Source organism: Jaculus jaculus, chromosome X (genome assembly GCF_020740685.1).
Source record: "Jaculus jaculus isolate mJacJac1 chromosome X, mJacJac1.mat.Y.cur, whole genome shotgun sequence".
NCBI classification, from domain to species: domain Eukaryota; kingdom Metazoa; phylum Chordata; class Mammalia; order Rodentia; family Dipodidae; genus Jaculus; species Jaculus jaculus.
The window spans coordinates 5,209,600-5,236,002 of NC_059125.1; the positions used below are offsets into that span (position 1 = coordinate 5,209,600).

General features: G+C 40.0%; 1 protein-coding gene across 3 annotated transcripts in view; it reads right to left on the reverse strand.

Annotated features, from left to right (window-relative positions):
• Nhs (NHS actin remodeling regulator) overlaps positions 1–26,403 on the reverse strand; it is a 398,091-nt gene that overhangs the window by 38,800 nt on the left and 332,888 nt on the right. For all 3 annotated transcript variants that reach the window (XM_045140532.1, XM_045140531.1, XM_045140533.1), the window contains exons 2-3: positions 24,937–25,089; positions 16,369–16,502 (exon numbers count right to left, since the gene is read on the reverse strand). In XM_045140532.1, coding sequence (XP_044996467.1) covers positions 16,369–16,502; positions 24,937–25,089 — 287 coding nt within the window. The remainder of the gene's footprint in view (positions 1–16,368; positions 16,503–24,936; positions 25,090–26,403) is intronic.

The window sequence follows — 26,403 nt, forward strand, 5'->3', positions numbered from 1 at the left end:
ATTTCTCTTCAGTATCTAGTCACTGGTTCCCCATTTCCAAACAGCATGCCCACTGTTCTACTGCTGAACGCTGTATGTCCATCCAATCTGAGAAAGAGAGGGAGTCATGCCAGGGACCATTCATGTAGGCTCTCTCACTGGATATAGACTATAGCCATTCTGACTTCCTTCGTACAGGCAGCATCTCCTTTGGCCTTTTCCATGTATATCTTTTGCTTCCTGCTTCTCTGCCACCCATGTTACCCTTCACTATCATCCCTCCCTGATCTTCCTTAGACCATAAAGACACCTCTGTTCTTTGTACGTCCCCGAAAGTTATGTCTGTTACATATATTTCTAACTTGTAAAGCTGGATTTGTGGCATGGAGGTTTTGATTTGCCTCCACCCATGAGTGGGTCTCTGCAATATTGTCTCCCTAGGGACTTCTCAGGAACCTTCACTTCACCCAGAAGAATGGAATTTGTCTCTCTTGGTCTCCTTCACTCTGTTCTTCCATAAGTTAAAGGACTGTTTGAGGGAGGTATGCATATGGCAGATTAGAGGCGGAGAGACAAAATGCACATGGCTTGTGTAGCCCAGGGTCCATACAGCTGCCTATGTGGCATGTCTCGTTAATGCTCTGTTGATTTGTCAGGAAACAGTCATGTGCATGCAGGTGTGCTTGGTTCAGGGGTACCACACCACCAGAATGCTTGTTGTAACAATAAGCTTTGGGACTTTCTCGTAGTTTTTTTTTTTTTTTTTTTTTTTTTTTTTTTTTTTTTTTTTTTTTTCCTGAGGTAAGGGGCCTTACTGTAGCCCAGGCTGACCTGGAATTCACTATGTAGTCTCAGGGTGGTTTTGAACTCACAGTGACCTTTCTACCTCTGCCTCCCAATTACTGTGAGTAAAGATGTGGGCCACCATTCATGGCCACATTTTTTTTTTGTTTTTTGACAAGGAGGATGGGTATCCTACAAACTCTCCTGTATTCACCACTCTGCAGCATCAGTTTTGCCTCAGTGTTATATGCCCTAGAATTTTCCCTTCACATTTCCAATATTAACTGCTAAAGGAGGCTCTAAATTATTCTGGCCAATATTTAAAGAAGATTCTTAGGGTCTTGAAGGCTTCAAAGGGGAAAGTGGGGGGGGAGGGAGGATATTACCATGGGATACTTTTTACAATCATGGGAAATGTTAATAAAAATTGAGAAAAAAATATTTTATTTTTTGATTTTTGTTGAGGTACGGTCTCACTATAGCCCAGGCTAACCTGTAACTTATTCTGTAGTCCTAGTCTGGCCTTGAACTCATAGCCATACTCATAGCCTGGTTCCATTGGATTCATGGCTGCTCATGTAAACCACTGCTAATACTTTTGAACATAGATCCTGGCAATGTGGCACAACCTAAGTTGGAATGAAATACCTGTAAGCGAGCCAAAGCAGTTTTTCTTTATTTTATTTTATTTTTTTTTTTTGCCAAAGTCAGTTAAGTTTAGACCCATTGAGTCAGACTATTGACATTCATAAGTCTGCCTACATAGTCTCTTCATCCATACATCTGCCCTTGGCCATTGCTCTCATTGCTTACTTGCATATGAAGTAAACTGTGTACACAGTAATTAAGAAAATGGCTTAAAAATTAAAGAATCAGTCATGCACCTGCAGCCATAACACTGAATAGGCAGGGAATGTGTGGGGATTGGGAGGCAGGGAGAGTGATTCAAGCACCAATGAATGAGGAATTCTTTATGATATGTCATCTGTATATTGGAATCAAGTGATGTGATGTACAAATTGTATAGGAAGTTAGAATTTGGGGCTAGAGACATGGCTCAATGGATAAAATTTTTGCTATGTTAGTGGGAGTCCCCAAGTTCAGGTCCCCAGCACCCATGTAAATGCCACAGGCAAGCATCTGTAAGCCCAGCATTTCTATGAAAGAAGGGAGATGGAGACAGGAGAATTTCTGAGAAGCTCACTGACCAGCTATCCTGAAGAGCATGGTGGTGAACAATGAGAGACCCTGCCTCAAAGAAGGTAGAATGCCAAGACCGACATCCGAAGCTACCTTCTGACCTCCACATGTGCACTGTGGCACATGCACACATGCAGACACATCTTAAAAGAGCAAGAATTGTCTAATAGCTATTTGTTAGCTACATGAGACATGGTGACTTACATAAAGTTCCTAAATCTCTGGGTTTTGCATTTTTGGATGTATAGCAAACCTTTCAAATCCATGATGGAACCTGATTGTTCCATTTCAAATTGTAGTTATGGATGGATCTACAAATAATTGTTTACCACAGAACACTACAAAAACAGACAAACAAAAAAAGCAAATGTCTTCCAAAGTTACTGATGTTAGCTATTTTCTTCCTCCCTCCTCCAAGGAGGTTATATCATCTGAATACATATAATAGAATAGAATACATATATACACATTATGTATATGGTTAGGCTTATTTGTTACTATTTTCCACCTGGGGTTCTCCTCACTGTCTAGTTAATTTCAGTTATTTATTTATGGGTAGAGAATTTACAAACTATTACCTAGACACTAAGGCACTGAGCAATGCAAATCATGTGCTCAGAGAAATGTCACTCCTCTTCAACTCCACTGCCTCCTTCCTATTCTTCCATTCTTTCTAACACGTCTTCGCCCTTATCCACAGGTAAACCAGCCTCATTAGTTCTGATTTATCTTTCCTCTACAGTCAGTCCTGCTATGCTTGTTTTGAAAATTTGAGTTTGTTCCAATGCAATTGATATCATAGGAGAATGATTTGAGCATAATGTAAATTTCGTGTCTGCTTATGCATGATTTCATACATGAGAAGCTCTCGATGAATGCAGGACTTGTATCCAGCTGAACTGAGCTGTGTAAGAACAGCAACAACAAAAAGAAAAAAAAAAACATTCTTCAAACATCCACCAGCTATCCCTGTTCACCCTGCATGTTGAGAATCACTCACACACATGGTGTTACAACCTTGCTTCCAACTTCATAGCAGCCTTCTTCCATCCTTTGCCAGTAACCCTCAAACTGCAACCCCCTGATGCCTTCTTATACAAACAAATTTCAAGGATTTGTTTTTCTAAGTGAAGTACCAATTTACTGTAGTATTTATGCATTCATTAACCATTAATTTGCTTTCTGGCCAGGCCTGGTTGGAAGGACCTATAATGCCAACTACTCAGGAGGCTGAGGCAGGAGGATTACAAGTTCAATTTTAGCCCATGCAACTTAGCAAGAATCCATCTAAAAATGAAAGGAAATAAGAGGACTGGTAAGTCAAGTGTATGGCTCACATCTGTAATCCCAGTACTCAGGAGGGTGAGGTAGGAGGATCACTGTGAGTTTGAGGGCTACAGAGAGAAACTGCCTCTAAAACTACAACGGAAACAAGTGAGGTCAGGGAAAGAGATTGAGTAAAGGAAAGGTGGAGGTAAGGCTAATCAAAATCTAAGAGGATATAAATAAGTCATATGGAAACCTACTTTTTTGGACAATGGAACACACAGGAGCCATAGATTGTTCCAAGAAAATTTTCAGTGCTAGAGATGGGACACCTTCCAGTGAGTTGTGGGCCTGGGTAGTCCCTGATGCCCCCAAAATATTGCAGGCCATTGCTGAGGACCTTGGTTTCCCACCAGGAATAGATGGTAAGACCCTATTGCTGAAGATTCAACATACTTGGGCTGCAAGGTCACTGAGAATTCCTGCTGGAGCTGAGCTGAATGCCTCCTCCATGTAGACCAGCTGACAGAAAGCTGGAAAGAGCCATACTGCATGTAGTTCAATGGGAGAAAGAGACCACCAGTGAAGATCCAGGCCGAATGAGCCAATGGGTGCAATAGTGGCATGTCTCTTATGGGAGAAATCAATTGCCCTCTAATTGGACTGGAGGCCTGCTCCATGGGAGGGAATACATCTCTGATACTGAAAACCTACAACAGGGGAAGTCATGAGCCCTAGGAGTGTAATGTCTGTTGCTGTTCAAGCTAAATGTGTATACTATGTTTACCAAACTCAGTAAGCATTTTTCTTAATGTTCATACCCATATATTAATGCTACTCTCACTTTTTGTTAGAAAAACTCTTTGTAGATGGCAGTGACCTTGGGATGACTCAGAAGGCATCATGGAGCTGAGAAGTGACATAGGAGTGCTCAGCACTGCAATATCTCTATCCTACCTTCCAAGGCTCAAGGTCCATTTAGAAGAGGTGACAGAAAGAATTTAAGAGCCAAGGGAAGGGCAGGACTCCTTACAATGTGCTCCTCCAGACTCAAAATGGCCTGGATATCCATGTCCTCACAGTGCCTGATACTACCTACACAAGACCATCGTAATAGGAGGAAAAGTTGATGACATCAAAATAAAAGAGAGACTGATTGAGAGGGGAGGGGATATGATGGAGAGTGGAGTTTCAAAGGGGAAAGTTGGGGGAGGGAGGGAATTACCATGGGATATTGTTTACAATAATGGATGTTATTAATAAAAAAATAAAAAATAAAGAAAAATAAAAATTCAAAAAAAAAAAACCCACAGAGGGCTGGTGATAAAGTTAAGTGGTCGAGTACTTGCCTATGTTTAATCCACAGTACTGTGTACATATACACAAATACATACACCCAAATGTATATGGTTCTTACCTGTGTGTGATAGATGTTTATGTGTGTTGGGCCCCAACTCTGCTTTCCCCATAAGTCTTTTTGTTTGCATTGTGCAATTTAGCATAGTGTGGAGATTTGTAGAGATACTTTTGATGTGTTATTATTAAATTGGCTTTTTATGTAAATACATGGATGTTGGATATCTGCACATTTTCATATGCCGTGCTTTCTTTTATTTGTGTGTGTGCACATGTACGTGCATGTGCACACTTGGCACGTGTGCCATGCCCTGTTGCCACTACAAACACCAGACGCTTGTACCATATTTTGTGTCTGGCCTCCACGGGTCAATTTGTAATTGAGCCAGAGCCCTCAGGCTTTGTAAGCAAGCACCTTTAACTGTTGAGCCATCTTCCTAGTCCCTGTTTTCATATGCCCTTCTTTCTAACATGAAGAGTAGTTTATGATAGATCTTCTTTTGGGCTTTGCTTTATTCACTTAGGAGTAAGTCCTGGATATTAGTATGTATGGTTCATAAAGATCTTCTTCATTCTTCTACCACTGCATAGTACTCCATTTTGGGAAGTCTTATAATTTATTCTATCACTAATATAGATACCCATTTTGATTATTTCCACTATCTTGTGAACAATCCTTTAATGAGTATTCTTTTTGCAGTATTGGAAGTGTATCTTTAGTGGGACTACTAGTACAAAAATAAGTGCATATGTAGTTTTATTAAATGTTACCAAATTCTCTTCTAGATAGGTTGAATAAATTTGCATTTGGACCAGGCACACACACACACACACACACACACACATACACACACACACACACACACACACACACCTATTTTCCAGTATTCACAACAGAATGTGTTTTCTAGTATTGCCTCCATTTCTAATTATGAGTGAGTTTGAATCGTTTTTAAGTTTAAGAAACATTTTTATATGTTTTCTCAGTTATCCAGTTGAATCTCTCTCCTAACTTTTTTCTCCATTAGTTTTGCTCTCAGATTTTGTCCCTCAGATTTTAGGATGGGTTTATCCATTAGCAGTATTAATTAATAGATAAACATTTTCTACCAGTTCTTCAATTAGATTTTGATTTTGTTTATGGTGTTTGAGCATGAAAAAGTCAGAGTTAGAAAGACTTTTTCTAGATTGAGGTCCAAGAGTAAATCATCTATATTTTCTTCTATTACATGAGTGGTTCATATTGTAATATCTAGGCCCCTGACCCATTTAATAAATTTTTTTTTAATTTTTTATTTATTTATTTGAGAGCGACAGACACAGAGAGAAAGACAGATAGAGGGAGAGAGAGAATGGGTGCGCCAGGGCTTCCAGCCTCTGCAAACGAACTCCAGAAGCGTGCGCCCCCTTGTGCATCTGGCTAACGTGGGACCTGGGGAACCGAGCCTGGAACCGGGGTTCTTAGGCTTCACAGGCAAGCGCTTAACCGCTAAGCCATCTCTCCAGCCCCCCTGACCCATTTAAATGTTATTCAGGTATGATCTCAAAAAGGGTGATTTTGTGCCCACATGGAACATTTGGCAATATCTGTAGACATCTTGGGTCATTGACCCCTAGTGGGTACGGGCCAAGGATGCCACTAAACATTGCACAGTGAACAGGACAAATCCCACAGCAAAGGATTATTTCACCCACAATGGCAATGGGACATGATGAACTAATCAAATTTCTTCTTTTTCTTTTGTCATTTTATTTTTACTATTTGACTATCATATATGTGTAGTGTGTGTGTGATGTGTGTGTGGAGGTGCATGCTGTGTGTGCCAGGGCATGCATGTGGAGGTCAGAGACCAACTCAATGTGTTGACCATCTCCTTCCACTTTGAGACAGAGACTCTTGCTGTTTACCACTGGGAGGCCAGGCAAGCTGACCCAGGAGCTTCAGAATTCTCCTGTCTCTACCTCCCCTTGTTGCAGGTATGCTGAGATTACAGACATGTGTACCTGGTCTTACATGGGTGTGGGTATTTAAACCCCAGTCAGAAGGTTTGTAGATCAACTGCCTTTAACCACTTAGCAATATCCCTGGGCCCAGGGTTTTCTTTTACCAAATGGCTAGCAGTTGTTCTGGTATTGTTAGCAAAAGGTCCCATCTTTTGCCTTAGTGATTTGTGGTGTCACTTTTACCTTAGGTTTTCATATGTATGCCAGTTTATCTCTTGTATTTATATTGGATTGGTATATTTGCCTAATAACATCCCACTACCATGGGGCTGTAATTACTGCTGCCACATCAGCCACACCATGGCTTAACTGTAAACCACAATAAACCCTTTCTCCCTTGAACTGATTTTTGTCAGTCATTTTGTCCCAACAACCAGAAAGGTAACTAATACAAGAAGTGTCATTCCATTCTATTTTCTTGAATAATTTCTATAAAAAGGAATTTTCTTTAAGGCATTTCCATGGAGTTCCCATGGAGATAATCATATGAGTTTTTCCCTTGTAAATCTACTAATATGGTCTATGATACATACTAGATATCCTACTATTGAATAAATCCCATTCTGTCATGGTATACTAATTTCTTAAAACTGTGTGTATTCTTGCTAATACTTATTTTAGAATCATAACCGGTAATTCTGAATGGTATAATTGCGAAGTTTATTTTTTGTTGACTTTTTCTTATCAAATTTTGGTATCAGTGTTACACTTACATCATAAAATAGGGAAGCTTGCTTCATTTTCAATACTCTGAAACAAGTTATAGAACACTGGGTATATATGGGTTGTGAAGGTTTGATAGAATTCTTATGGGAAACGATTTGGGCCTGGTGGAAAGTTTCCTTCATCTTTTCTGTTTCTCCTATGAAAATTAGTCCTATAAGCTTATTAACATCAAAGGGGCAATTTTGGAAATATTTATTCTTTTAAGGAATTACCCACCTAGGTTTTCAAGTTTATCTGCCTATAGGACTACAAAATAACCTCATAATTGCTGAAATTTCTTTTTGTTTCAATCTTCGTATACATGGGCATTACTTATTTTACTTATTTGTACTTTTCCCTCTTTTTCTTGGTCATGTTTTACGCAAACAACCAGGATTTTCTTTTAAACATCTGCCATTTTATATTCATTTATTTATGAGAGAGAGAGATAGAGGGCGAGTGAATGGGTGTGCCAGGGCCTCAAGCCTCTGCAAATGAACTCCAGACACATGTGCCACCATGTGTATCTGGCTTATTTGGTTTTTGGGGAATTGAACCTGGGTTCTTAGGCTTTGCAGGCAAGTGACTTAAGCTCTGAACTATCTCTCTAGCCCCAGGATTTTAATTGATTAATTAGGTCTTCTGTTTGTCTATTCTCTGCTTCATTAATTTCTGCTTTCCTCTTATTATTTGCTTTATTTTGTTCCTTTCTAGTGTTTCTGAAACTTATTTTAATTTTTTTTTTCCTGGGGCTGGAAGAATGGCTTAGCGGTTAAGGCATTTGTCTGGAAAGCCAAAGGACCCAGGTTCGATTACTCTAGGACCCACATTAGCCAGATGCACAAGGGACACATGTGTCTGGAGTTCGGTTGCAGTGGCTGGAGGCCCTAGTATGCCCATTCTCACCTCTCTCTCTCTCTCTCTCTCTCTCTCTCTCTCTCTCTCTCTCTCTTTCTCTCTCCCTCCCTCCCTTGTCAAATAAATAAAAATAAAATGTATTTTTTAAAATTCCCAGATAACATGTGTAGTATGTATATTTTCTTGATTGCTGCTTTACTTTATTTCATATTTTAAGAAATTGTCATGTCAGTTCAGATTTTTACTTTCACCCTAAAATGTTTAACAGAAGGTTTTAAAGTTATTCAGTTGGAAGGACTTCTGTGATTTGTTTTTGCTAGGAATGTCTACCTTTACTGCATTGTGACTAGAAGTGCTGTTTATAATAGTTTATGGAATATACTGACACTTTATGATCTAATTCATAATTTTTACAAATGTTCCATGGTACACTAGAAGATGGGATATTCTGTATTATCAGGGCTTGGAATCTTATTGGTAATGTTTTGGTGTTCATTCTCATATTTTGTTGCCTTATTTGTTTGTCTTATGTTGAGAATACTATATTAAAGTTTTTAATTATTAGTATGATTGTATTTACAACTTGCATATCCTATAGCTTTTGCTTCACAAAGGTAGTTGTGTTATTTTTCACATAAATACTCATGTTTTCCTTTGTTGTTGCTTTTAGAATTTAAGTGCTCTTCCTTGTCAAATTTCATGCTGCTTGGCTTGAATTCTACTTTCTCTGATGTTAAGATTTCCACCCATCTTTCTTGTTGTTTCTATTTGCCTACTGTATCTTTCCACATCTTTTAAAATCTTGCTAAATCATCATGTTTAACGTATGTTTAATGTATATAGTTGGATCATGCTTGTAAACCATATTGGAAGATTTTTTTCTTTTAAAGATTAGTTTGATATGACAACTTTGATATGCTTATATTATGTTTATTTTATGTTTTCTTTTGCTATGAAATGTGCCTTTAGGGCTGGAGAGGTGGCTTAGTAGTTAAAGCATTTGCCTGTGAAACCAAAGGAGCCAGGTTCGATTCCCCAGGACCCATGTAAGCCATATTCACAAGGTAGCACATGCATCTGGAGTTTGTTACCAGCGGCTGAAGTTCCTGGTGCACCTATTCTCTCTCTCTCTCCTCTGTGTGGGTGTCTTTCTCTCTCGAATAAATAAAATAAAAATTTAAAATGTGTCTTTAGTCTTTAAATTCATAAAATCATTTGTACTTTTCTTAATGGCCACAGTCCATTTTGATTAGTTGTCACTGGCATCCTTTACCTAGGCAAATGCACGACTTGATAGTAGAAGGCAAGCAAATTCCGTTTGGTATGAGAAAGGGAACCCGTTTGAGGGAGAAGAGGGCAAGAGAGGCAATAAGGGAAAGTAATGCAGAGCAAATACATGAAACATTTGCATGAAAATGCCATAATGAAACTCAGTGTTGTATACAATGAATATATACTAATAAAGGGGTTAAAAATAAGAAAAAAATTCTATGGACCTATTTTCTTTTCTTTACCTATTCTCTTTCATTTTTCAGTATTATCATTCCTGCTGTCACAGTATTTAATATATATATGTTAGTTTGCCAACGTCATCCCTCCCATATTTTTTGTTTTAGATCTACATTTACATGTATTATGTTGCACACTAACCTTTGAAATATATTTTATTTATTTATTTACGAGAGAGAGAGGCTGATAGAGAGAATGTTCACACCAGGACTTCCAGTCACTGAAAATGAACTCCAGACGGATGTGCCACCTTATGCATCTGGCTTATGGGGGTACTGGGGAATTGAACCTGGGTCCTTAGGCTTCATAGGCAAGTACCTTAGCCACTAAGCCATCTCTCCAGCACCGCACTTACTGTTTTCATGCTGACATTTTTCACAGTTATTTCTGGTTGAATGAAGCATATCCTCTGGTTGATTCTTCATGGGTGCAAAATTCTCTAAGTTCCTCTATGATCAAAACTACCATTTTTTTTATTTTGTTTTTGCTTATTTATTTATTTGACAGAGAAAGATGGATAGAGGCTTTGCAGGCAAATGCCTTAACTGTTAAGCCATCCCTGAAGCCCTAAAATTACTGTTTTTATAGTCTTCATAACTGAAGCAGAGTTTGGCTTGATATAACATCCTCACCTCCTACATTCTTTCACTAATATTTCCAATCAGTTATGTGGTTTGGATAATTTATTTTCTATTAATTTTTGTGACGATGTGTTTCACAAGTTCTCTAGTTCAATAGCACCGCCTTTTGTCATTATATAAAAATCTAGATATCTTAGTATACTTGTTTTGGTTTCAGAATAAGTAGTATGTCCTCCAAGATTTTGGTTACCATTTGTATTCTTTTCCACACCTGGTTGCCAAATTTCTCTTCCTTTTTTACCATTTTCTTTTCCAAAATATTCACATATATATGACTGTTCCTACAAAGCACACCTAATTTTAAGTCCCTTTCCTGTGTGTTTTCGTGTGTGTGTGTGTGTGTGTGTGTGTGTGTGTGTGCACTTGTTTTTGACTGTTTCAAGGTATAGTATAGACTTACCTTTTCTGGGAGTTTAGATCAATCAACCATTGCTGGTTCTCTTTTTCCACAGAATAGTTTAGGAATCTATCTTTCCCTTGTAACAAGAAGAAATGTACAGAGATGTGGTTGTTTTTATTTAGTTACATCACATTTAATATGATGCTTGGTGCATTCTTGATCCCCAGTGACGATGGTGTGTATTTTAGGGCAACTTCATTTTTTCATGTTGCTATTATGTATCAATCTTATATGAAATAGTGGAAGATGGGACCTAGTATACCACCATTGTCTTCAGCTACCTGGAAGTTTTTGTGTATACTTTGAGGCACACCCACATACACATATGCACACACGCACATACACACATGCACACACCTATTCAACTTCCTCAAACATGTAGCTTTCCAGCTGCTGATCATTAAAAATATCACTACTTACGAAAACATCTGCATGAGTCACTTCTAGTAGTTGTCACCAATAGTAAAATCCCATGATTAGACTTGCAGAGAACAGACTACCTGTCGAAGTCCTGACAAATGCGCCCTGTTTTGTTACCTACTTGTCATTCCCAATGTGATTACAACCTAGGCAAGGAGAAAAATAATCCCCAGGCATTCTACCTGGAAACAAATGGATTCCAATAAGTGGACTTTTGTTTAGTACACAAACAGATCCCACTTGGGCAACCTTTCTCTCCTTAACCCTCTTGCTCCCATAAATAATCAGTAACCTGCAACTTGAAAAATTCATTCACAGCTAAAAGTTAAGTCATGTGGATATAATTTTATCCCAAACCATGTATCTTTCTTATTGCCATTGAGAAGAATATTTTTTCCACAAACTTTTTACATTTGGCTTCCAGCTAGGCCCAAGCAACTCCTTATGTACTTGACAAGTCAAAAGCTCTGTTTCCTATGGTGAAGTCTTCTAAAGAAAAGATTCAGATACTGGTGAAAATCTGGATTTGAAGAGGATTGTTTCAGTCTTCCCTGTAGCCCATGTCCACAACAGTCTTATGTCCCAAAGAGATTATCTAAAATTAATTTTCTATAATCTGCTTTTTGCTATCATAAATCTTTTTCTTTTTACTAAAAATGATTTCCTAAAGGTTATATATTTAGGCAGGGCTGGCCTGTCTTCTAATAGGAGACAAATACATAGACACTGGTTATAGAATTTTAGAATCTAGTAGCAGGAGAGATGAAATAATTTTTTTTTAATTTTTATTTATTTATTTGAGAGCGACAGACATAGAGAGAAAGACAGATAGAGGGAGAGAGAGAATGGGCGCGCCAGGGCTTTCAGCCTCTGCAAACGAACTCCAGACGCGTGCGCCCCCTTGTGCATCTGGCTAACGTGGGACCTGGAGAACCGAGCCTCGAACCGGGGTCCTTAGGCTTCACAGGCAAGCGCTTAACCGCTAAGCCATCTCTCCAGCCCTGAAATAATATTTTTATGAATCTTCCTCAAACCACCTGCTTTGCCACTCTGATGACAGAGGACTCCCAGATGAACTTTAATTAGGGATACTCCTCAAATTCTTAGCTAATAGAACGTTTTAGCTAAAGTTAGCTAGTTCATATTCATGTAAATTCTCCTTGCAAAACTTGTAATACAAGTCAATTGACAAGCAACCAAGCATCCATTATTACTTCTAGAAGTTGTGGGATTTCTTTGAAGCCTTTGCCAGATGTCACCAGAGAAATGATACTGTGCCCCTTGGAAAACATAAATATCCCATGCTCTCCTTACAAGTTTATAGCCCTACTCTATGTTATCTTAATAGATAGTCAGGGGCTGGAGAGATGGCTTAGCAGTTAAGCGCTTGCCTGTGAAGCCTAAGGACCCTGGTTCGAGGCTCAAATCTCCAGAACCCACGTTAGCCAGATGCATAAGGGGGCGCACGCATCTGGAGTTCATTTGCAGTGGCTGGAAGCCCTGACATGCCCATTCTCTCTCTATATATGCCTCTCTCTCTGTGTGTCACTCAAATAAATAAATAAAAATAAACAAAAAAATTAAAAAAAATATATAGTCAGGTAGCTATAGATATATAGCTTTTCAGCCTTTTATCCATAGATTATTAACTCACAGGTATGTATCGTGATCATACTATATGAAATTCATAAGCTGTTGAAAAATTGTTAATAATGATACATACATTTTTTCATATCATTAACTATTCTTTTATACTACTAGTTTTGATATTGCATTGCATCCTATAACATAGAACATAAGCTATATCAAGATCAAGGTCCATTAAATTAAGCCCATACTTTTGGATACAGAATATGTGTAATTATATTTTCCCCTTGAAAAGGTACTTTGATGAGCATTTTACTGAATAATTTTTCCACAGATACTGATTATTGCCCTATAGTAAGTTCCTAGATATAGAATTACTTGGTCAAAGGGTTTGAATATTTACAGTTTTGTCCTCTGGAAAGGGTGTAATGATGTATACTTCCTCTAAAGTTATGAGAACATATATTATTACAGACTTTTCATTTGATGTTAGTAGTTTTTTAATAAATAATTATGAATATAGGTTTCAGATACTTGGGTGTTTTAAACACTGTACTGGGCACTTTTACACACATGATTTAATCTTTTTTTAGAAACTAACTCAAATTTCTTTTTGGATTTTATTTTTTTAAATTTTTTTGGTTTATTTTTATTTATTTATTTGAGAGTGACAGACAGAGAAAGAGGCAGAGAGAGAGAGAGAGGAAGAGAGAAAGAGTGGGTGCGCCAGGGCTTCCAGCCACTGCAGACAAATTCCAGATGTGTGAGCCCCCTTGTGCATCCAGCTAACGTGGGTCCTGGGGAATTGAGCCTCAAACCGGGGTCCTGAGGCTTCACAGGCAAGCGCCTAACCGCTAAGCCATCTCTCCAGCCTAATTTAATCTTATATAATATCACATAAAATATTCCTAATGATCTTAAAAGGTTGAAATTACTATATTTATCTGACAGATAAAGAAACAGATTTTTAAAGGAGGAGGGAGGGAAAGAGGAGAAGAGGTGAGGAAGAAAGGAAGGAAAGAAAGAAGGAAGGAAGGAAGGGATTTAGAGACGCCTTTTTCTAAATCATATGACAAAAAAAATTGTATAGCTGAGATTTAAACCTATGGTCATATCATTGTTTCACAGATATCTCAAGGACTTGAATGACAAACCATCATCATGGTGTCTAATATTTGTGGAGTCTTTATTATACATTAGTTACTTTTTACATGTTTTTAAATATTCAATCTTTTGTAGCAAACCTATGAGATACTGTCTTCTCTTATCCCCGAGGCACAGATTCACTGTGTGGGATTGTACAGCTAGAAGTGGTAGTATACAAATCCAGTCAGTTTGGTTTTATAGGCTATTCCAGTATTGAATAGAATACAGTGCAACAGCCTGCAAATTTGTGGAAACCTATATGACAATCTTACTATGAATGCTTTTTAAAGGAAGAAAAATGGCTTAACTAAGTCTCGTAGATGAAAAGACTGTTACTGGGCTGGAGAGATGGCTTAGCGGTTAGGCGCTTGCCTGTGAAGCCTAAGGACCCTGGTTCGAGGCTCAGTTCCCCAGGTCCCACGTTAGCCAGATGCACAAGGGGGTGCACGCATCTGGAGTTCGTTTGCAGAGGCTGGAAGCCCTGGCGCGCCCATTCTCTCTCTCTCCCTCCATCTGTCTTTCTCTCTCTGTCTGTCGCTCTCAAATAAATAAATAAATAAAAAATGAACAACAACAACAAAAAGACTGTTATTGCCTAATCACAGCTCTCTATTCAACATTGAACAGTTCTCTATCCAGGAATTTACCTACAAACTTCCTGTTCCTACTCCTTAAGCAGTCTACAGTCATCTGAGCTGAATGCACAAAACCATGTTCTATTTAGGTATGAGGGATAAAACTTGAATGGAAAATCTTCTCATGAAATCTAATGTCCTGGCAATTGAACAAATGAAACACCCCACCACCACCACCATGCACACCAAGTTATTTGGAAATGTTAAGTATTATCATTTGAGATGAGAAAAATTTCTGAAACTTCCAGAAGTATAATGTAGGGTATTCTATGACTGATATCTGAAAGGATAATGAAGCAACCTCATTGTTGCACAGTATTTAAGCCTTTTCTTAGAGTCTTATTTTGGTATTCAGACATTATTTAAAAGTATGCAGTTTGTAAGAAAAGATTATATTTTTGTGTCATTTATGTAAACACTCAAAATTCTTCTCTCTCACCCCCTTCCCAAGAAAACCAACTTAATGAGTTACAAAACATATTATAATGAATGGGAAAAGTATTTTTAGCATTTTATGTAGAAAATGCCTCATTAAAAGCAAATGCTTCAGCAAGATGATTTGACTAAGAACTTCTTTTTTTTTTTTTTTGGACTAAGAACTTCTGTCACATAGGGGTCATTATGACAAATCACCAATGCATGTAACTGCTCTATGTGAAGAAGAAGAGAACCATAGACCTTCCATTCTCTACCCAGCAGCATGGCAACTTGCAGCATGGCACCCAGTGCATACTCAGTGATTACTGAAGGTCATAGTGCCATTCAGCTGCCAACAAGAAAAATATCTACAGATAATCTGATGTCACCCAAGGTCTCATCTGGATGTAATCCATCATGGAATGGTAGAGCCCATTTCCATCTGGATGTTTGGCATCATGGGACCCAAATCATTTTCACCCTTTTGCATAGGACATGAGCTATATGGGTTCAGGGTTTAGAGTCGCATACACAATTTTAAACCTAAACCTCGCCTCATACTTATACTGCTGCAACTTCTTTAGTTTTTGGTCTCAGACCACAATAAGAGAGGACTGCAGGTATGCCTGCAGGCAATTGGGACTAGTTTTGTCCCCAAACCACAGTTACTGACTTAAATGATGCAAGTACACAGAGGCACAGATGTTCACTTGTCCCCCCTGAGGCCCCAGAAGGAGTGGCGTGTTTGCAGGTGTTCTCAGGCTGGGATAACTTCATCATCTGTGGGGCACACTTGGGCACTTAGACTGAGGTACAGCCACATCCACCCAGACAAGGCTGAAGTCTCCAGTGTTGACGATGCCACTGAGGAAGTGATAAGTTACTCCGGGGGAACTAGCCTCCTACTTAGAATGGGAAACCGTGCAATGATTTCCTTTTCTAGTGCTAATCCTTTGGGTCACATCTTTTCTAGCTCGTCCCATGGAGTCAATCACGCTAACGCTTGGGTAGTAACAATAGGGGTGGCAGTTGTGGTTAATATTTATGGAAGTCCTGCTCTGTGTCAGTTCCAGAGCTAAGCTCTGCACATGCCTTATCTCATTTAATCCTCAAGCCCTGTACATAATACAGTATTAATACAGATGAGGAAATTGAGAGCAAAGGAAGTAAATAACTTCCAGCCTAAATCCTTTAACATGTAAACAGAACTGGCATTTGAAGTAAAAAATTCTTTTCTGATTTGTGGGTCTTTGATTATTATTGCTTTACTATATTATGCAAACAGTTAATTAAAAGTATCTATATCCCTACTCGAGAAAAAAGAATGAACTTGGGAAAATTCATTTGCTCCCACTGCCCATGACTTGCTCTCTCAGCCAACCCAGCTTCCCTTACCGGGAGGGAAGGAACCTGACTCTCAAGGAAAGCAACCCCAGGGCTTGCCAGTGGCCCTTGTGCCTACCGTTAGGAAGTGGCGGTCTTTTGCCTCGCGCCTCCTCTGGCTGTGCGCTGGAGGGTAAGCTGGCAGTGGCGGGGCAGCTATGGAAAGGGGGGCAGCAGCTCTCTGCTCTCGGCGATCGCTCCGGCTCCGGTGTTCTGAGGGGGGCAGAAAAGACAATAATAATGAAATGCCCAGCATTTTAAATTTCTCTTTCCCCCATCAGAGTGTTAGCAAAAGGCTTCAAAAAGACAAAAAAAACATAGGTGCACTTTTATTTAATGCAGCTAATTTATATATCAAACCAGGTTTTCTAAGTGGTTCCTAAATGAGCCTTCATTTACTATTAACAGGGGGAGATACAACCGTTTCTGTGAGTCCATCTTGATTTTTTTTGCCTCATTTTTTTTTATTAATTAGTTTTGTACTCAGGGAATACAGTCAAGTTGGTACCATTGTTAGGCTCGTCCATGTCCTACCCCCTCTCCCTGGCCCCTCCTTGTTGAGGCATATGGGTCATGCATTGTGGAGTTAGCTCACAGTTATGGGTAGGAGAAATGTCTCTGCATATCATGACCCAACATGTGGCTCTGACATTCTTTCTACCCCCTCTTCCGCAAAATTTCCCTGGGCCATGTTGGGTTCATTTTGGGTCTGCTTCTGTGATGAGGTGTTGGGGGCCTCTGGGTCTCTGGATATCTGATTTGGTAGGAGTTGATTGTTCTCTGTGTTGGTCTCCAAATGGCTCACTTACTAAGTTCAAGTAAGCTCCTTTAACCACTGAGCAATCTCCTGAGCCCTCGCTTACTGAGTTCAATGTGTCTTTTTCCAAAACAATATGTGTGTGGGGGGTTGAAAACAATGCTGGAAAGCTTGCTCCCATGAGTGCTAGAGTGGCAAGTATATGCAGACATATTAGACCTCACCACACTGGAGATTGGAGCCAGATCACGCCAGCTCCCAGAAGGGACTGCTATGGAGTCAGGATTTGGGAGGCTAGTTTCTCAACCTTGAGACCTGGCAGTAGTCCATAGTAGCAATGTCATATATCATATAAGTTGAAAAAATGCTATACATTGGGGATTTTGTGTATCTTCTATTTTTCCCCACAAATGTAGGTGACCATGATACCATGTATATCCTGTTACCCACAAAAAAACCAAAAAAAACAAAAAAAAAAAAACAAAACAAAAAACTCAGAGAGCTTTGAAATCCTAGGCTCCTCGAAAAGTATGGCCTCCCCATTGACAACATTTTTTTCTTAGTTAAGGGAAGAGCTATCACTGGAAAAAACTAAGAAATACCTATGTGTTGGTTCAAGTATTACAGACTTCATAATAAGAATCACTGAGATAAGGTCCTGAGTTTGTTATCTAGCATGACAAAAATCAATTAGTAAATATGCAAACAAATATCACTGAGGCATCAAGAGCACAATCTTGCTTCTGTCTCTGTGAACCTCAAAAACAGCCTTTCCTATACTAAAATCCGCTCATCTGCCAAAAAATAGTTTATATTTATCTCCAGAGTCTAAAGTATCTAGACTCCCTGTCATGATCAAGGTACAAAGTGGTATAGTGAATTTTTTAATCTGTCCTTCCATTGTTCAAAATCAGTATTGTTCATGATATGTATAAGAACACTCAGAATTTCCAGTTTTTATCAAGTACTTATTATGAGCTGGAGATGCTTTGCTAAAGCTCTTAAGTGCACCCTCTTAATTCCCCACAGAGTGGGCATTAATGATGTGCCTCCTCTGTAGATGCCCAAACAGATTCAGGGAGAATGAACCACTGTGCAGTAAATGGTAGCATAGACTTGGCTCCAATGTCTTTAACTTGATATTGCTTAACTATGGGCACTATAAGGACCAAATATAACTCAGCCATCACAGCAAGATTTCTTGGGTTTTTTAGCACTTGGTTATGGTAATATTTTGTTCACTTTTAATGCTTTGAACAATGATAGCATTTAGAATATTTGACAAGTTATAAGGCACTATTAACCCATTTATTTATTTATTATTTTAAAGAGAGAAAGAGAGAGAGAGAGAGAAAGAGAGAGAGAATTGGTGCTCTAAGGCTTGAGCCACTGAAATTGAACTCCAAATGCTTGTGCCACCTAGTAGGCATGTGCAACCTTGTGCTTGCCTCACCTTTGTGCATCTGGCTAAGGTGGGATCTGGATAGTGAAACATGGGTCCTTAGTCTCCACAGGCAAGCACCTGAACCATTAAGCCATGTCTCCAGCCCTACCTACATGTTTTTAACCTGTGCCAGGATACAGAGCTTACTATGTACTGCCAGATGCTCTTTCTCTCAAGTCCCTATATACCCGTTTATACTGATTTAAACAATACCATCTCTCTGTCAACCCTTTCCACTATCAGTTAGCCTTTGGAGAGAGAGAATATATATAAACATATAACAGTGCTGGAAATGGAGCCCAGTTAATTGCCCAACCCTTTTAGTATATAATTTTTCTGATAGGATCTCATTACGTTGCCCAGACTGATTGTGAATTGACAATCCCCTTGTCTTAGCCTCTTGAGTAGCTGAAATTACAGTCTTGTGCCACTAGGCCTAGTTCAGAGACTATACTTTTTTTTAATCTTTTCATCAGAGAACCTTCAGTATCCATGATAGTAGATTTGCAATAATTGTTGGAGCGACTGAACAAATTGACGCCTTCGTAAAGTTTAGGTTTTTTAAAGATCAGAACGCATTCCCTGTTCTATATTTATAATGAGCTGTGTTGTTGGCCTTGTTGTTTGCTTTAACCGGCCTGTGTTGTAGGCCCTGTTGCTTATTTTAGCTGGCCTCTGTAATGCTGGCCCCATTCTTCTTTGCTTAATTCAGTATGCTGCCCACTACACTATAAACTGAGCTCTCTCGGGCTTTCTGATTTCTATCTATGAGTTGGCTATCTGTTGGCCTCATTGCGTAATCTCTCTTTTAGCATCACAGACTTAGCATCTGTGTTCGAAAACTGTGGCAGCATTCCTCACCTTCCTCTGCTTAGGATTCTTTTGAAAAATACCAGCTCCCATTCACAACCAGAGAAAAGCCTTCAAAACCGCATGGTGGCTGGTGCTAAACTACCTCAAAAGTCAATGTTTATCAGGAAGAAGTGCTGAGACAAAGGCCTTCCTTGTTAAAGTGCCCAACTCCTGGATAACCTTCACTTTTTTTTTTTTCTAAAAGCAAACAGTGGACTTTTCTAGCGGAGTAGCACAAGGAGAAACCTTCACAGTCCTAAATTGGCCAGGCCGAACACACCACAGGTGTTACTGGTTAGAAAGAGGTGGAAGGGGGTGGAGTTTGAAGGGAGACAGCGTTATTTCTCTTTCAACCACTGCTCTCCCACACTAACTTAAATATATGTCTTCGTGTGCCCCGGGCTAGTAAGCAGCCTAAATGAATGATTCCCTAATAATGCTTTTAGCTAGTGGAAAAGTAGGAACAGTATTGGTCCATGAGTGCCTGTAAATACAGGCCAATCTTCAGCCTTATTCCCTTAGACTAACGAAATTTAGATCTCAGCCAGAAACTTGAAAGGGAAGGAAATCTAAAATAGAACTGTCTCTTCATAGTCATGTATAAATCTCTCCCTCCTTATTTTGTGAGCATAAAAGATGGTGTCATTTAAAGTTATTAGTGGCACAGACCATTAAAGAATGGGTAAGGAAAAGGAAAAGCAATAATTGGTATCTAACCAACTTGAAACCCATTTAGAGGCTACTTCCCCAATGCTCCATGGCACCAGGGGTACCTTTCCTCTCGGTGTTCCATTTGTACTGAAGCTTTCCTGGTTACTTTTCCGTCCTCCTCTGTTGGAGGGCACAGATAATACTTGATTGCTCTTTGAGTCCTATGCTTGGGCATAATGCCTGAGTTCAGTACTGCTTGTTGAGGGGGTTACCATTAACTCCATTTCAAAGGTAGCCGATTTTTAGGTTTCTTCTCAAACCCCTAGCTCCCTCTTTATAGCCTCAGCTCGGAGATGATCACAAGTCTGCAGTCTCCCAGCCTCATTTGGCCATGCTTCATTATCCCTCTCCCTTCTGCTGAAAGCCAGGCGAGTCCAGCTGTGGCAATAGAGAGCCCGCCCTCCGTCCCCCGTGGGGAGCTAGGCAATTGTCAGGGAGCTTGGTACTATTCATGACCACCAGATGGCAGCAGGAGATTACGCTACTAAATTACAGTTTCTTAGAAAAGGCTCTTTCAAAGTCGCTTTCCACTTTTAATTCTACGCTGCATGTTTTTAATTCTATGATGCCTATAATTCCTGTTTATGGCTCTCTGCAGAGCTATTAAAACTACTACACCCAAGATTTGCTATTGAGCCAACCACAAAGCAAACCAGTCTGTGGGGGGCAAAAATGTGGCTCCACAGTTTTCCATCTAAACCCCTGGAGACCCCACATCCCTCTCACCCCCCAGGAGGAAGTTCACAGAAAATCAATATTGGTATCCACTGTTCTTCAGTTCTGCCATTAAGTCCAAAACTGACAAAGTAGTGAAATGTGGTAGCTGATGAGCAGCTCAGTATTATCTGGCTGAATCTGTGAAAATCTCATCAGGGAGGACTGATTATTAATAATAAAGGGATTAAAAAATAATGTCTAAAGGGCTAATGTTACTGGAGCTCTCTAGTGACGGGATCCAAGAAAGTATTTGGTGAGAACAGTCATATTCCACAGCAGTTAGCTTTTACCCCCCCAACACTCAATGAGTTTTCTGCAGAATTTGGCTCAGTTCCACGAACAAGAGTACCACAAACTGCTAGGTTCATGCAAAATGCCTTGAATAAAATACATTAATAAGGCATCATCCTTGCCCTGAAGTTACTCATAGACTAATGGTGGAAAGCAGGTAACATATAGTGATCAAGGATGACTGACAGCTATAAGTGGCATGTTGGGAGATGCATAGGATGTGATGGGAAGAGTGCCTAATTCAGGCTGCAAAAGAACAGCAATAGCAGACAGGAAGGTTTCCAGAAGGAGCTTATACTAAAAATAAAGAAATGTTGCATTTTTACCCAATTATTGAAGCTGAAGTGAGTAATGAGCATCCTCACTCCCATAATAAATGTAACCGTATCTGGTCACTAACAGCTCACAGGAAAACTTCAAAACAATTGCTATAAGGATTGTGACAGTTTATATTGTCAACTTGGTAGGGTTTGGAATCACCTGTTGGAACCAGTCTGGATTAAGTTAGCCTCTGGGCATGTGTGTGATTAGGTGAATTGAGTGTGAGCACTTGCCCGGAGCTCCAGTCTCCAGGGCTTCCCTGCCATGATGGATTGGAACCTGGAAGTGGAGGCTGAAAAACACTCTTCTTCCCTTAAACTCATATGTTTGCCTTAGAAATTAGGAGGCCACTAATATAGGGACAGTAGTAGTTTGGTAGTTTTATTTAAAAGACAAAAAAAAATAATAAAGATGACAATAGAGGGAAAGGCAGCGGTCATACAAATGTGAAAAGAATAAAGTGGAAACAATGTTTACAAATTTCTCTTGGCAATGACATCAACATATTTTATTTGCATTATAATAATCGTATAGACTACCATTCCTTAAATGAGTGTAGGGAATTTGAAACAAACGCACTGAATGTGTGGATGCCATCTGTCTCCATAACAAGAATGAAAAGACATGAAAAAGTGATAAGACAACTTCTCGTACCTCATTTGAGGAGCTGGGAAAAAGAGAATGCTCATTTCTTTTCTTTTCATTCCCACATATACATGTGGGGCGCATGTGAATGTATATGCATTCAGTGGGAGGGCAAAGGTTGACATTGAACATCTTCCTCAATTGCTCTTCCACCTTATTTATTTATTTATTTATTTATTTATTTGAGACAGGGTGTATCACTGAACTCAGATCTCCCTGATTTGGTTGGACTAACTAGCCAAGGAGTCTTGGAGATCCTTCTGTTTCTGCCTCCCCAGAATAGGGATTATAGGTGCACGCCACCATGCCTGGCATTTTTAAGTGGGTGCTGAGCATCCAAACTCAGGTCATCATGCTTGGGTGGTAAGCGTTTCGCCCACTGAGCCATCTCTTCAGTCCCCATGGTGTTATTTTGTGTTTGCTCTTTTGGTCGTTGTGGGTACATGCATGTGCTGTGCCCTGCATATGCATAGGTGCAGGGGCCAGAGGGCAATGTCAGGTTTCTTTATCCATCACTCTTCTGCAAAGTAGTCAGTGTAAGAAAAGGTTGTTTCCATAGCTATATGGCTACTTAGGGTGCTCTCAACACTGAGAGGATCATAAAAGTGAGTACATATTTTCATGAAATACATTCCATGGCAAGGCAGCAAAGGGCTGGGGGGTATCAGAAGCTTGGACACAGGTCCCAATACTGAAACTAACCTGCTATGTGTGGCACTGAGTAAATGTTCCCACTTCTCCAAGCCTCTCTGTGCCTCCCTGTAGTGTGGGAGCATTGGATCAGCTCAGGGGCTCGTCATAGAAACAGAAGAGCCCTAGAGGGGCTTGTTCTAGCTGTTGGAATGATTGGGTAGTGCCAAGAATGGCAGCCATCCTATAATTCACAATGAAAAAAAAAAAAAGAAGTTCCAGGTCCCATACAATATTGAACATCCTATCCAAAGCTCCTATGGGAAAAAAGCCTAGACCTATTTCTGAGTCAAATATAAGTGACTTTTGAAATATTTTATTTTTATTTATTTATTTATTTGACAGAGAAAATGAGAAGGAGAGAGAGAGAGAGAATAGGCATGCCAGGGCCTCCAGCCACTGCAAACGAACTCCAGATGCGTGCACCCACTTGTGCATCTGGCTAATGTGGGTCCTGGGGAATCAGATGTGGGTCCTTTGGCATTGTAAGCAAATGCCTTAAATGCTAAGCCATCCCTCCAGCACATAAGTCACTTTTAATGAAAACCCAAAGTATTATTTAGTCCATGTCTAATATGCACTGAATGTACCAGTTTTCATGACTTGGTTTTCCTGTTCCTCAAGGCGCCTTCATTTATCTTTTGTATAGAGGGTGGCTTCTGACTGTCTTTTCTTTTTTTAAAATATTTTATTTTTATTTATTTCTTTGACACAGAGAAAGAGGTAGAGAGAGAATGGGCCTGCCAGGGCTTTGAAACCACTGCAAATGAATTCCAGATGCATGTGTCACGGTGGTGGTTTGATTTGGGTGTCCCCAATAAACTTAGGTGTTCTGAATGCTAGGTTCCCAGATGATGAAGATTTGGAAATTAACCCCTCCTGGAGGCAGTATATTGTTGGGGTCAGGCTTATGGGTATTATAGCCAGGTTCCCCTTGCCAGTGTTCGGCACACTCTCCTGTTCTTGTTGCCCATCTGATGTTGGCCAGGGGGTGAGGTCCACCCTCTGCTCATGCCATCATTTTCCCCTGCCATCATGGAGCTTCCCCTTTTATCTATAAGCCAAAATAGACCTTTTTTCCCCCACAATCTGCTCTTGGTTGGGTGATTTCTGCTAACAATGCAAAGCTGACTGCAACAGTCACCATGTACATCGGGCTTAGGTGGGTAAAGGGGAGTCGAACCTGGGTCCTTAGGCTTCACAGGCAAATGCCTTAACTGCAAAGCCATTTCTCCTGTGTTTTCTCAATCCAAATTTATTTTGCTTTTTCAAATTTTGGAAAGTACAAATATTTAACTGCTTTTATTATATTACCTAAAGTAGTTGTCACTGGGCATTTTCACAGTGAAATATATTATTATAAATAATTTTCTTGGGCCTAGGCTCCATTCCCAGTACTCACATAAAGCCAGATGCACAAAGTGGCACATGTGTTTGGAGTTTGTGTTCAGTGGCAAGAGACCTTGGCATGCCCATACTTTCTCTCTCTAATAAATAAAGAGTATTTTAAAATATAATTTTCTTTTAAATTTATCTTATTATATTTAGACTATAATGACAATTTAAAGTTTTATTGGCATATATATTAACATAATAATGTGTTTCATCATGATATTTTCTAACATGTATATAACACACTTTAATCATTATCACTCCCACTACCACCTTCCACTCCTGCTGGATCAACCCTGAAAGGCTCTGGGCAGTCTGCTTGGAGGTCAGTGTGGAAATGGGGGTCTTGCCTTGTGTGAAATCAGAGGATCACCTCAGAGATGAACTGAAAGGTGGTCAGACATTCAATCTTCTGGCCACAGGACCTGAGAATTATACTTCTACATGTGTGTGCATCTAGCTGATACCATATACAGATTTTTTTTTATTTACTTGAGAGAGAGAGGGAAAAAAGAGGCAGAGAGAGAAAGAGGGAGAGAGGGAATGTGAATTTGCACCAGGGCCTTCAGCCATTGCAAACAAACTCCAGAGCATGCACCCCCTTGTGTGACTGGCTTATGTGGGCCGTGGGGAATCAAACCTGAACCCTTTGGCTTTGCAAGCAAGTGCCTTAACCACTAAACCATTTCTCAAACCCTATTTACATATTTTATTTGGGCAGAAATGGGGGCCTTTCAAAGGAAATGTTGGGACTGAGGAAACAGAGAACCCTTAGATTGCACAACCTCCAAAGCTGTCCCAGAAAGCCCCAGGCATGGGTCCGTTACCTCTGCGCAGGGCTTGCATGCTCTGTCTGGCATGGCGATGGAGCTCCTCCACACAGGGTGGCCTAGTGGCTGGAAGGAAGATGTTTCGCTGTTGGTGCCACGGTGCACGGTAGTATACACTCAGCTTACTCTCGATGTCTAGGTTGGAGACGGCTGCAAGACAAAGGGCAAACAAGGGATTGCACATCAGTGACTTTAAATTAGTATTTGGTGGATTCAGGAGGGGAGGTGGATAGGAACGGAGCCTGAGTGAATTGGAAGTCCAGACTTCTGTTCTTACATAAACTAACTCAAAGCTGAAGAGAAGTCTGAAGCATACAGTACGGGTGGGAGACCCCAGGACACCAACCAATTGTCTGTGACCACCTACCTTCCTCTCCACTCATCCCTTGCCCTGTGGAACAGTGGTTCAACAAGCCCAGCAGCCTTTGGCCAGTGTGCTTCTGGGACAGAATGGGAATGGAAGTTCTACCTTGCAAGAATTCAGAGGACAGCCTCAGAGATGAAGAGAAGGGTGACCTTATCTCCAGTGTTCTGGCCACAGGGCCTAAGAATTATACCTCTGTGTGCTGCTCCTGATGTCTGCCTAAACTTTAGCCCAAACCTTACACTGCTTCCTGTCCCTGATCCTGCCCTCCACCTCCTGACTCAGTTGCTCACCATATTTCAAAACACTAGTCTCTTTCTCTGGTTTAATCAAAGGGCAGAATAACCTTTAAAGGAACCATGGCAGATGTTACAGTGGATGTTGAGTGAGGTAACCAGAGGCAATGTAGTTCTCAAAACTCACGCAAGAGATCTAAGAAGGAAGATTTCCCTTCTTTACCCTAAAGACAGCATTCAAGTCATGATTGTTATCTTCATGGCACATGTAGCCTACTCCTCCTGAGTAGAAGGTGAAGATTATAGAAGCAGGTGAAAGGAACCAGGGGATTGTGATTAAGAAATGGATGTGCAGAGGAACTCAGTAGCATCAGTTAGATTGTTAGCCTAAGAACTGTTGAGAATTGCCCAGTCAGCTTCACTCACAAGATTCACCGCCCAGACCCAGACTCCTAGCCAGGGCCCACCCCACTCCTTCCAGTCTCAGCCCTTTTTCTTGCTTCTTTGCCTCATTTCCCCAAGGCATAATTTGGAGGAGCTCTGACCCATTGCTTATCTCTGCTACCCCATACAGTCTTTTGGTTCCACTCTGACCTCTTTCTTTTTGAAGTTTCATCTACTAATCCAGTTTGAGAAGTCTTAAAAGGATGAAGTCTACAGAAAAAATAAAAAGGAAACATAGAAAAGAAGGGAGGATCCTTTGTGGAAAGAGAATAGAAGAAAGAAGACTGAAGAAATATAGCATTTAATTTTCCCTCCCTTATCAAGGCCTGAAGCTACTGGTGTTTTTTTTTTTTTTTTTTTTTTTTTTTTTTTTTTTTTTTTTTTTTTTAGGTAGGGTCTTTCTCTATCCCAGGCTGACCT